Genomic DNA, 16,164 nt, shown 5'->3' on the forward strand with positions numbered 1-16,164 from the left:
CATTAAATCACAACAATGTCTTAAGAAGATGACAGATATACACATTAAAGGGTTACTATTTGTAAGTTATTTTTGAATGTTCCTTCATTGGAACACAGGAGCCAGTCTGTGATTATCGATCAATAATCACATGTACATCTGGTGGGTCATCCGTGAACTGCCACTTACAATTTTCACAGAATTCATTCAACCAAGACAGCTAGGTTGCTAAATCTACAGTGTATGTATATGGCCCAGTCCGTTTTTAGGTGGAAAATGATAGTGATATATTTTGAAGATAAATACAGTAAGTGTTGATGGTATGTATTTTGGTGACAACAAATTTGATATATTTTCTGAGAAATCTGTATCACTCACCTTGCCTTTACATTTCATTTTATTGATGATCTTCAAAGCGTACTCCTTGTTGGTGCTCCTATAAGGGATAAAATCATTGCAAATTTTGGGCAAAACAATTTTCAAATTTAGTATCAGAAAGTGACAGTAAACAAGGGATTACAATGCAAAAAGTACTCATGATGAGACCTTGAGCAATTCAAAATAACTTTGACTTTATGACGACCTTGACCCCTGACCCCATTATGACCTTGAATGACTTCTGTGCCTTTACATAATTTACTATTTTCACTTTATTTTTATTATAAATATATATATATATATATATATATATATATATATATATATATATATATATATATATATATATATATGTATATATATAATTATATTTATAAAATAAAGTAAAAATAGAAAAGTATATATATTATATATATATTATATATATATATATATATATATATATATATGTTGTGTGTGTGTGTGTGTAAACTTTACTATTTTCACTTTATTTTTATTATATATATAATATACATAATTTAATATATATATAATATACATGATACATACACCGATATTGATTTTATACATCAGAAATTGTACATGATGAGGGCAAACAGGTTCATATTTGATGACTCAAAATTCAAGTTGAGTTAAAAAGTCTTTATCAATGTCTTGAAGGACACTGTCCGTAACTAGAGTGTATGAATCAACAACTCTCTGATGACTCAGTTTATGATTTACCATGGGAGACTAAAAATGTCATCATAAATCAACAGGTTGTTACATTTCATTTACTCACACAAGATAACAGGGTGGATACATGTCCTTGAGGTCATTATTGAGTGTCATTATTAATTCAAGGGCACTTGTCTTGTGAAATTACATCTTGATAAACTTGGATATCAGTGATAAAGCTAATCATAGCTTGAGAGGCTCTTCAAATGCTTTTGGTAATTTCAGGCATCCTCAGTCCCTCATTATGCAGAGATACTCTGCACTGCATCTGTGACACCGATTCCCTTCACCCAAGACATTAGACCTTGTAAGGCTCCAACATGTCTGCAATCTACGCCATGCATAATCAAAAAGTCTGCCTTGATCAGCATTCACTGAAAATACCACCTTGAATGAACCATTTCCATCTCCAGGTGAACATTTCATAAAAAGTGCAGTGAACACAGAGTAGTGAATTTGTTATTTAATGTTATTACGGCATTGCTAAGACATCCATTATCAGTATTAACAATTACATTCATGGTATCTTTTAATGATACTCAGAGAGGAATTAACATCTATCATGATGGGATTCATTAAGTGAAAATTGCAAAACCGAAGTTGAAATTTTACACCCAGATTTTATTAATGAAGCTTCTGCAAAGCCATTGGAATTTCCATTTGATTTCAATTCTTCCTGTGACTCAGTCACTAGGCAATACCTGAACCAAATACATGCCAAATTTGAACACACATGAATTTCACATCAGAAACCTTCAATGTAAACAACAACTAGGTGAAATGTTCATCTCGTTTTCCTGACATCTTGTGTTGTTGTGGTAAGGCTGTATTGAGGCATCATTTCATTTAAGTAGTCAAGTTGCTCCGGATTATCTATCAATTTTACTTCTGAGCTCATTATTTTCACTCTTGCCTTTCATGCTACTAATGTAAATGTAGTTAAATCAACATAAATTCAAGAAGTCAATCCTTCAGTGATCCTAAAATACTGCCCTCTCAGACTCCACCATCATTACTTATTAACCTGCCCAGTACTGAATCATGTGAAAAGGACGTCACTTCTCAGCCGGCAAGACTTGCTGTCCACGTCATCTTCTGATGACTGCTTGGTTGAATGAAAGACAAATTGCGATAATAAATCAGTGTTCAGAGTAAACTACCAATTTGTCAGCCCTGCATTACCTTGTCTACACGTACTAATCTATCAATGCTGTAAGTCTCCCTGACAGCAATACAGCACAGAGTGGACAATTCTCAACGCTTGTATCAAGTTTGCAAATCAAACACAAGACAGATGTGATTTAAATATATATAAGATAGTGAACATATAATAATAAGTGCTTTTTTTTTGTTAAGGATGGTAAACAGGTAAATATTCCCGGGGTGCCCCAGTCATTTGAACTGAGATTCCCTGCTACATCAGTGCAATCAGATTAAGGGACAGCAGAAATGTTACCTGGGCTCCAAAATGATTTGCCAATGTTCCAAAACCCAAGCAAAAAACATTGATAATATACACTACTTTTAAAAGACCACGACTTATTGGTTTGATGCAATTCTACAGACAGTGAGGATATGCTACTCATTTAAAATTCGCATGTCAAGTTCCTTACAGAGGCAGACGTCTGAATTTGTTCTGATGATTTCAAATTGACATCTGAGTCAGACCTTTGTTTTTACTGACTTTTATATAAATTTTGAATAATCCAAGATCACGACATGGCAGGTGCAAAAATTAACCTGTGATATCCTGTGTTCAATATGTAGTATGATGTCTAAAACACAGCATGTGATGTGATCGTGTTTTGAAATTTACTGTTGGTTTGCAGAGGGCCTCTAGTTTGTATTCACTGTGCCTACGCACTTTTATCAAAGGCGAATGTATATGTAACCATGGAGAGACTCACATCTCCCATGGTACAGTTGATGCATCTTCTCTTGAGGAAGAAGTCTGGCTGCAAAAACACAGTTTGTATTTTAGAAGATTGTCAAGTAATAATTACATGGTTAAAGAATCTAAATAGTAAGCATTGTCCAAGACATATAGGCTCAGGTGTCAATATGTTTTAGGATTCTGGTTAAAAAATATCCAGCTGATTAAGTTTGAGAATCTTGAAGGCATTCTGAGACATAAACTTAACCTGTGTGACCTCATTTCAAATCAGTGTTAACTGAACACACTGAAATGATACATCATTCTATGGAAGAACCTGATGACAGGACATCTAGCTGATCAATGCCCTGACAGATAGACAGGTCAAAAGATCAATAAACAAAATAAACAAGTCAATAATGGTGAACACCAGTCAATATAAATAGGCTGCAAAAGTCATAAAGAATAGAAAGTCAATAACAGAACTTGTTAACCTGGAATTTAAAGATCTAATAAAGACACAAACTAGAGATTAGAACAGAAACTCTTAAAGTTGCAAAGACTATTAATATAATCTTTCCTTTATCTAAGCCAGGAAAAATCTTTCATTGCCTTTGACTCTCAGTCTATTTCAAGAGATTAATAAAAAACTGGGGTCAATAAACTGCTGTTGTGAACTGAAAAGATTAGTCATGTCAAGACTTCTCAAAGCAGTGACCCAGCATTGAAATGGACAACACTGACAGGACAATAGCAGTGCCTATCACTAAATCTCATTTCTTTTCATCCAAATCCAGGTGTTTACCAGGGTTAAAAACAGACATTTTGTATCTTCAATAGACAGAGATCCTGGGACACCTTGCAGTAGCTGATGCTCATCTGGTCTAAAATTTTGCATGACATCCTAGAAGTCAAACACTCTTGTAGTGTACATAGTATATGAATCCTTCATGAATTTTTAAACTAGGATTTAGCTTTCCAGGACAACAATCAAACATCTTTTGTTATAATATTACTATAATGTAAACAGAATATTGACCTATTGGTTTCCAGAAGAAGGTATACAATTGGTCTGTTTGTAAGGGTAGTATATGCCTCGGAATTGAAAGACTTAAAACTTTTGCTCAATCTTTCCAAAATGAAACTTTCAGCCTTCCTCTATACCTAAATAAAAAATTATGGCTTACTTTGCAAATTTTGCAACTAGCAAAACACATTGAATGAAATTTAAAGATATTTGAAATTCAAAATGGCCACCATTAGTCCCTGCTTTAACTCTTTGGGGAAAAATACAAATTTTTTTTTAATTTTCAATATAACTACAACGCTGAATATTTTACACCAAGAGCTTTAAAATGAGTCCTTACAAGTGGTAGACCAGAAAAGTACTGAAAAAATTTGAGAATCTGAATATCTGTCCCCGAGGAACATTCTAAATTAGTACTGTGTTATTTTGAAAGTTTGAAAGGAAACCAAACAGAAAGTGCAGTAATGAATGGTTAGAGAAATTTTTCAGTATACAAAGTTTTCAAATCCTTGGGATGGATCTGATGAAATGCTTTCTGGGAACATGGACTTTGAACTATACATGTTTAAGATTTTTGCCTGAAACAGCAAGGACTAAAAGTTTACATGATGTACGTGTACTTTATCCTCTAAATGTACTTTTAAGAAATTTTTCACAACTTGTTAGTAACTGGAAGTACTCAGCTTTGATAAACTTTGCTCAGATTTTGACCAAAACAGATAAATTTGAAAAGTTGAATGAACTGTCATTTCTTTGAATTACAGATTTTCAGTCTTAGTTTTATGAGGTTGGTGACTGACAAACTATAAAACGTGCTGAGTCAGCCCTTTTAAGTTGTTCTTCAGGTGAATCACACTCAAACTCCAGTTTCATGGTGATAGAGATCAGTTTTTGTAAGGTTCAAAGGCAAATTTACTGCATATTCAAAGTTATGGAAAAAAGTGATTGAGTTTGCATTTCAGAAAATGTCAATAATGGGTTTTCAGATTTAACATACTGACCAACAATAATATTATGGATGAAAAGGTATGCAAAGTGACACTCATTATATATGCCAGCAGCACATTGAAAAAATAATAATAACATAACTTCACAATAATACATATCACAAGAAAATCTAGTTGCTTTAAGGTTTATAATATCAGATTAAAGTAACTGTGAAAATTTGATAATATGATATTCCAAACATTCTATAAACATGGAATGTCGATTATTATATTAAAATATGAAACTTTCTTTTCTGAAAGTGTTGATACATTGCCAAGAAACGAGAGTAATGCAGGACATGAAAATAGCTTTGTAGCCAGAGATAGTGCCTGGAGTCTGATTTCTGTTTTGGTATCGATACTTATCTGTAAATAAAACCCACATCTGACTTGGATTACACACAGCTCAAGTCACCTTAAATTCAACTTTTCAGTAAGGCTTCACATAGAAAATTAACCTTTGCAATATGATCAGGACAATACCTAAACAGAATTGGCATTAGTCAGATCACACTTGCATCCATTGCTTTGGCATTTGTTTGATTGTATTTTGTTCTGAAAATTACTGACAAAATGAGGTTTTGTTGTTTTGTCTTTCTGAGGCCAGAGCCACTGTACCTGCAATAATTTGACCAGGATATCACATGAAAAAGGGAGTGCTTACAATCATGTATTGGATGTAAGAAAGTTAAATTTGAAAAATTCATTTCAAAATTTTCTGAACTTGTATACCAATATCATACACAGTACCACTGCTAATGGACACAAAACATTTTGAAACATTTAAATAAAAACTTCGACACTATTGATAATCATACGATTAATAAATTTTCTATTTCCAATTTATCCTGCATATAATATATCCCCACTAAGTCTAAACCTGTTACTTGCTTTCATCTCAACCTTCATCATGTCTGTTTATTCATCCTCTGTATGCCATTGATTGTTGATCATACCATATTAAACAGACTCACGGATGAACAGAGAGGCCGATGAAAATTGTCTGACAATGAAATCATCTTTCTGTAAGGAATGCCACTTTTTTATTTAATTTACGTAGAACTTGAATTTTCGATGGTTCTGTCCAATGTTACTATGAAGTAAAACAAACAGATGTTGAAGAAGAGTAGTTTGTGAATCACTGACAGAAGTAAATTTATGCAGAAAAGATAATACATTCTCCATCGATCCCTGCAAGCGATCAGTAAAACCACATTAATAGGTTAGAAATTGATGCCATAAGAAGACTGACCACATTTTGACATCAATAATCACTGACCTTTCACCTTTGACACAGCAAATATTATACACTAGGAATCCCATGGGGCAATGCACAGGTTTGGACCTAGCCAGGTATCACATTGCTATGCATTTAAAATCTGATAGATATGCTAATTGCACACTCATGATTCACTAAACTAATTATACGTAAACTCAAACCGCAAGCCTTTACACCCACATTGAGGATTATTTTCCATTCACTTGGGAATTAATTGTCAAAGTGTTCAAAATAATGTAATTTTCACAGCATATTAACGCTGCACATTCTGTGATGTGGCGAGGGCAATGAACTCAAATTTCATCAGACCTTGAAAGCTCTTTGTAACGTTCAATTCTATCATTCTAAAGCTGCTACATGCAGACGTCTGATATGATCAGGTTCAAGTCACAATTTTCTAAAATTTCTATAGAGAAAGTATTTACAGAGGTCAACAGATGTCTCCCTTCAATGAATCCTTTGTGCAAATCCTGCAGCACATTAAATGAATCATTCAGAGAAATTTGACATATTTTGCACAGAAACTTGACTTTTAAAAAAGAGACATTTCTCATCATTTGTACACTTCACCAATTTGTGCATGTTTTCCGAACTTCTAATTTTTTTATTTTGAAATGATTCACTAGTTCATTGACATTTGATATGATATAGATATAGCAATGACTGACATGAAATTCTTGACATTGACACAATATGAATATTGTCTGTATTAAGTCACCTTGAACATCACAAGGATCAGGGAATGCTGGGTAATACAAGCACTCAGACAGTTTATCAAGTGTCCTTGTTGGTGTCTGACTTCATTGTATTTCTGAATTCTGGGATACACTACAAATTTTGAACATCTGATATTTCAAAGAAACCAAAAAGCATTCTTGGAAGCAAAAACTTTTTGTTGCATGTTGATATTCCATTCAATATTTGGAAAAAAATATATTTCTCAATGTTGGCATTTAAAAGATGGATGAAGAATGGCTTTTGACAGAAATTATATGATATTAAAAAATGGTGTTGAATGTTTTTCCTTTTGTTTTAATAATTTTAATAATTTGATTTCCCATTTGTTTTCTCTTGTTGACTTCGAGTTGTCACTGAGATAAACATTTGGTACATGTACTATTTAGCAAATGGTAATTTTAAAACAATGTCCTCCTTTGGTATCAAATGTGAATAAATTAGTTGAATAATTTGAAATAAATCAACATTCTTATCTCATATTGATCTTTTTTTGAATTGTTGCTTTTTCAAGAAATTACAGATTATATGTTTGAAAATAGCAGTCATCATGCCAATTTTTCAAAATGTCAGTATAGCTGTATTTAAAAGAGAGCCCTCTTGTACACTGCTTAGGGTTAATCTTCCATAGATTGACATAGGTGAATGTGTTTGATCAATTCTTATTGCCTGAAGTCAGACAAAATCAGTCTGGAGAGCCCTTCAATTGAATACAAATGTACAAAATATGACATGCACTAATATTAGAATATTAACTGGCAAATTTGTCATTTATGATTTGGTGTATTTGGGAAAGCTTTTAGGTAATTCATCAATGTAAATGTACCATGAAGCAAACTGTCAAAGTGAGTAAATTTTGATCATAGAACTCACAGTATTGTCAGGACGGCAATTTGCCTACTTCACATCATTATTCCAGTCACAGATTCCTCAGACTTGGCATGCAAGCAGTGTACCCAATCAAAATCTTCCACTTTATGTGTCAACCTACTGGTATGACCAGGGAGCTTCCAAACCATGCATTTCACTTCACATATGCCACTCTCTGTCACCTTGGAAACAGGGAATCAACTTCTAATCTTACAAAAATCTCTATTATTTGTTGACTATTTGATCTAAATCAATTTATTTTGATCAGTGATGTGACAACAGATGCTTTTAAATTGTCAAAATCAAATCAACTATTTTAATTTACTGTATGGATGTAACAGTTATGCTGATCATAGAATCATTTGCATGCATAATCCTTTAACGTGGGACTTTTTCAAACAATCCGAAAACCAGATCTCACTAGATCAAATTAGCAAAATATTCAGATCAACATAGTCTGTAAGGAGAGGCTAGGTAGAAACACTGTTGATTATTTTTGATGAGATAAACCCCCTCAAATAAAACTGCTACAAGTATTTAAATGAACTTATTTTGACAAGTTTCTCCAAGGATCACAATTTTTTTAGAGAATGGCATATGGTAGGCTTGAATGATGGCAGACACTACTCTAGAGTTCAGAATAGTTACATCTGAGTTGAAACAGACGATGAGTCACCCTTTTTATGAAATGATCAACACTCTACACTGAACTGTCAAAATGTCATTTTAAATACATAATGACTTCAGGAGTAGTTCTGAATGAACACGTCACTAAACTAGCAACTTACTTCTACATTGTACATATGCACGTATACATGCATGAGTCAGTAGTAATTCATGGCAGAAATGGTCAACTTTGTCTGCCATGGCTTAGATCAGCATTATTTAACCCTTTCATCACAGTGGTTGGGCCTAAACCACTGATATCTGATGGGACTGTGGAGAGGTTTATGGGGACCCTTTCACCACAGTGGTTTGGCCCAAACCATTGATATCCGATGGGGACTGTGGAGAGGTTTATGGGGACTTGGGAGGAACCAAGTTAAATTGCTGTCAGTAACACTTCTACTAATTTCAAAAATAGCTTTAAAAGGTAGTTTTGGGATTTCACTACTCACATTACTGTCAAGAGCAAACTTTCCATATACAGTGTACATTATCACATGTATGCAGTGAAGATACAGTAAAACCTGTATAAACCGAACCCTGTCTAAACTGGAAACCTGTCTATACTGAACACCTTTTCTAGTCCCTTCCACATAGAATGCCATGTTTCAGGAACCTCTATGAACCAAACACCTCTGTAAATCAAAGTTTTCTCAGTCCCTTTGGTGTTCGGTTTAGACAGGTTTTACTGTATATGCAAGGGATGCTGGAAATTTATTTTTCGTTCAATTTATAAAAATCAATCCACTATAAATTTACAGATTGATCAAAGACCATGCATACATGAACTACACTTCTACAGTATCATTTAAATGCTGTTTGCGTTTAATATAATGTGGTAGCGTTTTATTGATGAATCAAATTTTGGGCAGCAGAACCAAATGTTTGCAGTTAAATGTCTTGAATTATTTGCCACTTAAGACTTGAAGGAGATACCTCAAGTGTGTCCAAATCACCTGTCTGATGGGTCTGTACTGTCTACTGCATCATTCTAACACAAGGTACATCTTGACATCTATGGTACTTGTAGAAATCAAAAACATTCTCAACAGAAATTTGAGGTGGCCACCAGGCACAGTGAACAGTAGCCCTGATGACTCATTCCCTTCCAACAAAAGTTACCAGATTTTTGTCAATTTCCCCTAAAATTGTACTCTGAACCGTAACAATTGATGGCAAATGATATAATTGTTACTTTGGCAGGATTTTTACAAACCAATTACGCTGGATTTATGGTAGCAGATTGAACAGGAGAAACCTGAGTGACCCCGTATAATTAACAGACATACTGAAACACGATTTGTCTAATTTCCTCTCACCAATCTGGCGGAAAAACTTCAAACTCAATGAGGGAAATGTCTATTCAGCTTTGCTTTCATTGGTTAAGGGAGTACAATAAACATTGCAATAGGTATTGTAAAATACCGGCAAGACGATGATGTCATCCGTCACTCAAAGCTCTGTTCATTTCAACTCTGTGTTCTTATTTGACCAGGTGCACATCAATCTACCCAATTAATAGCTCTACTGTCGCTAGCTTGCATTCAAAATCATCTTATCAATTTGAATTTTCGGTTCCATAATGACTAGACAACGCATAGCCTGATATCTGTACATGAATACATCTTAAATTACATATTGGTTTGCACATGCTACAGAGACAGAAATTTGTCAGAACATTATAAGTATTGTAAAACATGACTTGTACATTGATGAACTGAGTAAAAGTTGACATACTTTGATTGAAGAAGCTTTATCACATGCATTCAATATACATGTATTGTCTCCTAGCATTTGTCTGTTTTTGAAAGGTCAGATTTTGCTGCAGATATTATATTACAGGTAAGAAAAACGGTGATGTCTGCCATCAAAATAATTTTGAACTGAAGGTGAGTTTGCATTTATGACATGTAAACTTTGTAGAGTCCGATCAATCTCTGTATGAATGTACTTAGGTTTGCAAAAAGGCTAAACTGCTAGATTTTGGAGAGGTATTTGTTTGTTACTCTGGTGACTGACCAGACGACATGGTGTTGGCATGGAAACCAAATTCAGCCCTAGCCATTTTGTTTGTTCCAGTTTTTAATTAAAAGTATTTCATATGTCCATGATTGTCATGGCAACTGCACCTGAATACAAATTATGCAGAGCATTCTCAGAGTCACTTTGGAAGCCAGTATATTGCGCTGGTAATGATATTTTGAATGATCAGTAAACTGGAAAATTCAAAATACTTGAAGAAAACCTGACAAATGACACTCAGGAAGTGAATGACCTGAGACACATAGGGTTGACATCACATCATGACAGCATTGTAATGGCACAGTGTGTCTACTGTGTGTCTGTGACAATTCTACTTAGCTATATCCACTCTAGTGACATCTACTTAGTACACCTGGAACTGCTTGTTTTCATGCCGACTTATCACAGAGATGGCAAGAAATTCATGTTCTCTCTTTGGAATACTTGAAGTCAGTCATGACATCATCATTTTGATCATGTGACTGAATATGTAGCTGGTCAGATGCCCTAAATTTGAAAAAAATGAACCTTTGATTGCCCGTTTATGTGCATTCACAATGTAACTTTTGCAAGTTTTAAGGGATACATTACGATCAAGGACAGCTCTAACTTTCAATGCATGTTTACTTTGACAGTTGAACTTGTTCAGAAAAGCAGAATATTAGCTGGTACAGTGGGAATGTGTTTCAACTTCCTTTACAATTAATTGTATTGATATTTAATTAACAGACATAAAGATTTATACAGAATGTCTGCCAGTTTCACCTGAATAATGTTCAACTGACTTGAACAGAAATGCTATTTCTACAAGCATGCATCAAAGGTACAGTAAATACAAGAGTGGAATGATAATGTTTGTGCCAGAAATCAAATAAACAAAAAGATATTCTCATCTAAGAAGAGCACCATTTAATGTGTGGAATCATGCAATGGGGACAGGGAATTGTGGGTATGATTGGAGTAAAAGAATGAAAGAGAATGATCCATGCAAAAGAAATTTTAAAAATTCTTTATTACATTCATGCAATATGACACATGGCAAATACAGTAAAGATCTTAAAGAAGGAAAAACTTGTCTAAACTTCCTTAAATATTGAAGCAAATATGTCAAATCTTAAATATATATACACACAATATAATCAGAAAAAATAGACAAATAAATACATGCTATATGAATATACATCAAAAACCAAACAAAGAAACATATACAAACTGAAATTGTAAACTAAACAAACAGAATTTTCTGAGTGACCTGAGGTCACAGGTCATTGCAAACTTAAGCAGACATTGTGACCTGAGAGGTCAGGGTCACTAGAAACAGTTAGGCAGAATTTGGAAGTACTGCAGCACTTAAAAGACAAATGACAAACACTGAATGCTCTTTATTTTATATGAACAGGGAAGTTTTCAGAAGAGGAAATTAGATGATGCATTAGAAGAGTGATTGGAAATGGAATACTAGCAAGAGGATATAGGAAGACTAATTAGCATGACACAAGAATTGTTATAACATGCACAGGGGATATTGTGGAAGTCCATTTATAGAAGAATTTGAGGAAAGTGAGGAAGTAGAATGGACTACAATTGTTGCCAGCTAATAAACAGCTACAGTAAATGTGCATTTAATGCATGCTGTGATGTGGCACGACACAAGACTCAATTGACTAACAACTGAAATGTAAACCAAATTGCCAACAAATGTCTAGACTCAGAGGCCATACAATTTATGGTTCATGATTTTCTACATCTATGAGGAATCAACCTCCCTTATGTGTAGATGCAGTATACAACTTTTCATCTGTTTTGTAGGAAATCTTCAATAAAATGAAATGCATTTCTTAATGATGCTTGAATGCACTTGCTAATTAACTTTGATAAAACCATAAAATGAATTTATGGAGGCAATATTCACAGGTGACTCAAACAAAAAAAGGAGTTTTATCACTCTACACCACTGAATATTTGGTTTCATTTTTAAGACAGAATGTCAAACACATTTTAAAAGGTAATCCGATTTGGCTCCTTATTATGAAGTGTTTCAAACTTTATTTCCTTTCCTATTCAAGCCCTATTTTTCCCTGGAAATTCTAGATTATAACAATTTGAAACGAAGTGTACAATTGACCATCACGGGTCAGTTTACATCATTGCAGAATGGGTGAAAAGGTTGCAATGACTCATTCATGAATCTGGATTGAATTACGTCTGGTGTAATGTAGATTTGCAAATCAAATAACACAGTGTATTGTCTACCGTACCACAGCACGGCCAGTATACAAAGAGTGGTACAACATACAGTGTAATGTCCATTTGGGGGATAGATAATTACACCTAGGCTATTGATGTGGTACAATGTTGGGAAACCAATACTTGTTTTTAAAAGTCAGGGGAAAAAATCAACAAACTTGAAGACACTGCAGGTGTACGGTAGTCCACAACTACAATATGTGCTCTGGTAATGGTGATACTGTTTGCAATTAACAGCACGAGTCTTTTTTCATGGTATTTTTCAATTCTACTGCAGCCACACGCTTTTCCAATATCTACAATCATTTCTCTTACCTACAAAAACTATGCATGTGCTTAAAGTTACCTCGCATCTGGATATATTATATAATAGTATTTGAATGACAGATTTATTGAAATTAACGCACTATAGAATTTTGAGGTCCCTGCAAATATAAGTGTGTAGGTCATTTAAATCAACTCTGGTAATTGTATCTTGCATACTGAATCTTATCCTTGCCACATTATCAGGGCTGGATGTTAAGGCTAAGACTTGATGTGAAATGTAAAGAAATACACTAATATTATGTTACTGAGCAAAATGTCTGTCTTGCTGGGCAAAATTTATCTCTTTGCAGTCTTCCTATGTGAAGTACCAATGCGTCATTCCACATGACTGATACAATGCAATATTGTCTGAAAAGATTAACTGAAAATTGTAAATATTAGGAATGTAACATTCATTTTGGAATGTTTTAAAGCTGGAATAAGGAACATTCTTTGCCGTCACACTTTCAGGTTAATTAAGGAGTTACCAAACAGTTACTGAGCTTCATGCTTCCAACCATGATTTGGACAAGGAGAAGCAAATGAAATGGAATCTATAACATGTGGTTAAATTCTAAAATCGAATTACCAACAAATGAGGGATAAGATAGGAACTGTGAACAGGGAAAGGAAAGAAATGAAGATGTCGTAAATCTCAGTCAGCCAGCAAACAGTTTGTTAGTCATTATTTAGTGAGTGATTCCATGGTAACAAGTAAAAGGACAAACAGACTAGCAAAATAATTGATTGGAGATTGTGAGATAGCAAGGTCTGATGATATTCTCTTATCTTCAAAAATACCTTTGGGTGTCAAAACACTGATTGGACGGATGATAAAATATTGCAATCCACAAACACTTGCACTGTTACGCTGCTTACCATTAAACACAATACTAATAGTACTGTTACTAGATACAACATGAACATTTATACTCTGATCACAAACTAAACCATCACTAAACTAACACAGCAGACAGCAAATATACACCAAATGTGTACTCTTTCTATGAAATTCTGACTTCTAGAAAAAAACAGAACTGAAAATGATCCAAAACAAAACGTTGGCCAGAGAACTGAAAGGACTATGTTCTGATAGTAATGTTAGATTTAAATTACCCAGTACAGAACAAAAGGAAAAATTGAATCGAACCATTAAATGTCAATATGTAAATCAATAGCTTTCTTGTTGGGTTTCATTATTTTACTACTGTCATCAAAATTTACTAATCTGAATGTCTTTTGCACTCTGTTAACTAAACTCATCGTTGTCTGGATTCAGACAACGCTAACCGAGAGTAAAAGGGTCTAACCTAGACTGTATTCAAACACGTTAAACCACTGTAGATTCACTTAAAGACAATCATGCAAATACTATGATGGATCAAAGGTCATATATGCGAGGTCAAGGGTCACATGAGGATGAAGTTGAAGGGTCATCAGATGCAAAATTTTGCAGAATGTGATCACCTGTCAACGCATTCTTTCACGACAGCAAAGTTCCCGTCTCCGATGACTTTACCAACATCATACTTGTCACTGATTGCAGCAGGAACACCATTAGCTGCTTCCACATAAAAGAGAAAAACTTTAATTAGTACATTAAACCATACAAAATGCTTAAACCTACTGGTATACTGTGCTTGTATATTCCTTAGTCATGAAAAGTCACAGAAAGTGAAGCCACACTGCTGTTCCACAAATTGTCATGGCAATTCTCCTGGCCTTAAAGTTTTACAATCAGACTACGGTCTGAACCTGTAGTTTCTAGCATAATGGTCAGATCTATTCACAGGCTTTGAACTCCTTCACAAAGGTGACATAATGAGCGTTTCATTCAATCATTTGCTAGCATTCACCGTCAATTCTTCTTCTTAAACTTGAATCAAAAATTATGACAAATCTTTACAAAGAGATCACCATTACTGGTCAAATATTTGGAGATAAAAATCTGTTTATGTGGTTCATAAATATCTGTGAAATTTGCATGCATCTTTAGACAAAAATGAGAAAATGTTTTACTGCAAGAAACAATCAACAGTGATGCTAGTGAAACAGAACCACATGTTGAGTGTTTGTGTTAAAAATGAATTCTCCTGCAGCAAATATCATCTTAAAGTTATCTTGTGGTCATTACAGCTTTACCTAACCAGATTGCTGTAATGATTGTTTTATTTGCACACTACATGTACATGCTGCTGTAAGTAGACTTAATCTATGGTCAGACAGACCGGATTACAATAGCAATCAGATAAGATTAGATAAAGATTTCGAAATATCAGGGACTAGACACAAACCTTGATCACTAGTATTACTGCTGGCTGAACTGGACCTTGATGGAGACTGCAAAATAAAAATGGGGAAAAAATATTAATTTTCAGATTTGCTTTAAAAAGTTACAAGGAAAAGCTTTCCTATTATCATACAGAACATATAAAACGTTGCCCAATTCGTAAATAAATTAACTGATATAATATGCATGTGTATGATCAAATCTGAATATAATCATTGATAATGTAATGTATGTAGAAAATTAAAATTGTCTTGGCTGTGTTTATGAGTATTGCACTACCATTTTCAGACATGAATGAGCATCATACTTGACATAATATTCTGAGTAAATTATTATTCCAAAACAATCAGAGTCAGTGAAACTTGGCATATCAGGTTTAATTAACACTTTCACACTGTTGTACCTTTTTTGGTGACGTTGACAATGCTGCTCTAGCTGATTTTGGTGAACATGGCGGAATACGACGAGGTGACTGGACTGGTGTGGTAGAACTTGATGTATGATTGCCATTAATAGAATTGGCTGGAATGAAAAAAAGACATGGGTCACTAAGAATTAGTAAAATTCAACCTATTTTAATTTCCATAGTGTTTTGTAGAGTATCATAGACCTTTTCATCATTGATATTACATTTCACTAGAACAACAGGGTTGTCATTCAGCTGATATAGTTTCATAGATAATAGTTTCACAAAGTAAAAAAACTTTTTGGAATTTTTTTCTCTTTTAATATCCTGATGTTACTCAGATGATATATATTTCAGTCCAATATAATTTCCTGTTAATCTTT

The 16,164-nt window shown here is 34.0% G+C and overlaps 1 protein-coding gene across 2 annotated transcripts in view; it reads right to left on the bottom strand.

Moving 5' to 3' along the window:
• LOC139130767 (serine/threonine-protein kinase DCLK1-like) overlaps positions 1–16,164 on the bottom strand; it is a 66,675-nt gene that overhangs the window by 9,518 nt on the left and 40,993 nt on the right. For both annotated transcript variants that reach the window (XM_070696559.1, XM_070696558.1), the window contains exons 5-8: positions 15,779–15,897; positions 15,380–15,425; positions 14,553–14,646; positions 358–415 (exon numbers count right to left, since the gene is read on the bottom strand). In XM_070696559.1, coding sequence (XP_070552660.1) covers positions 358–415; positions 14,553–14,646; positions 15,380–15,425; positions 15,779–15,897 — 317 coding nt within the window. The remainder of the gene's footprint in view (positions 1–357; positions 416–14,552; positions 14,647–15,379; positions 15,426–15,778; positions 15,898–16,164) is intronic.

The sequence above is a fragment of the Ptychodera flava genome, chromosome 4 (genome assembly GCF_041260155.1).
Source record: "Ptychodera flava strain L36383 chromosome 4, AS_Pfla_20210202, whole genome shotgun sequence".
Classification (NCBI taxonomy): domain Eukaryota; kingdom Metazoa; phylum Hemichordata; class Enteropneusta; family Ptychoderidae; genus Ptychodera; species Ptychodera flava.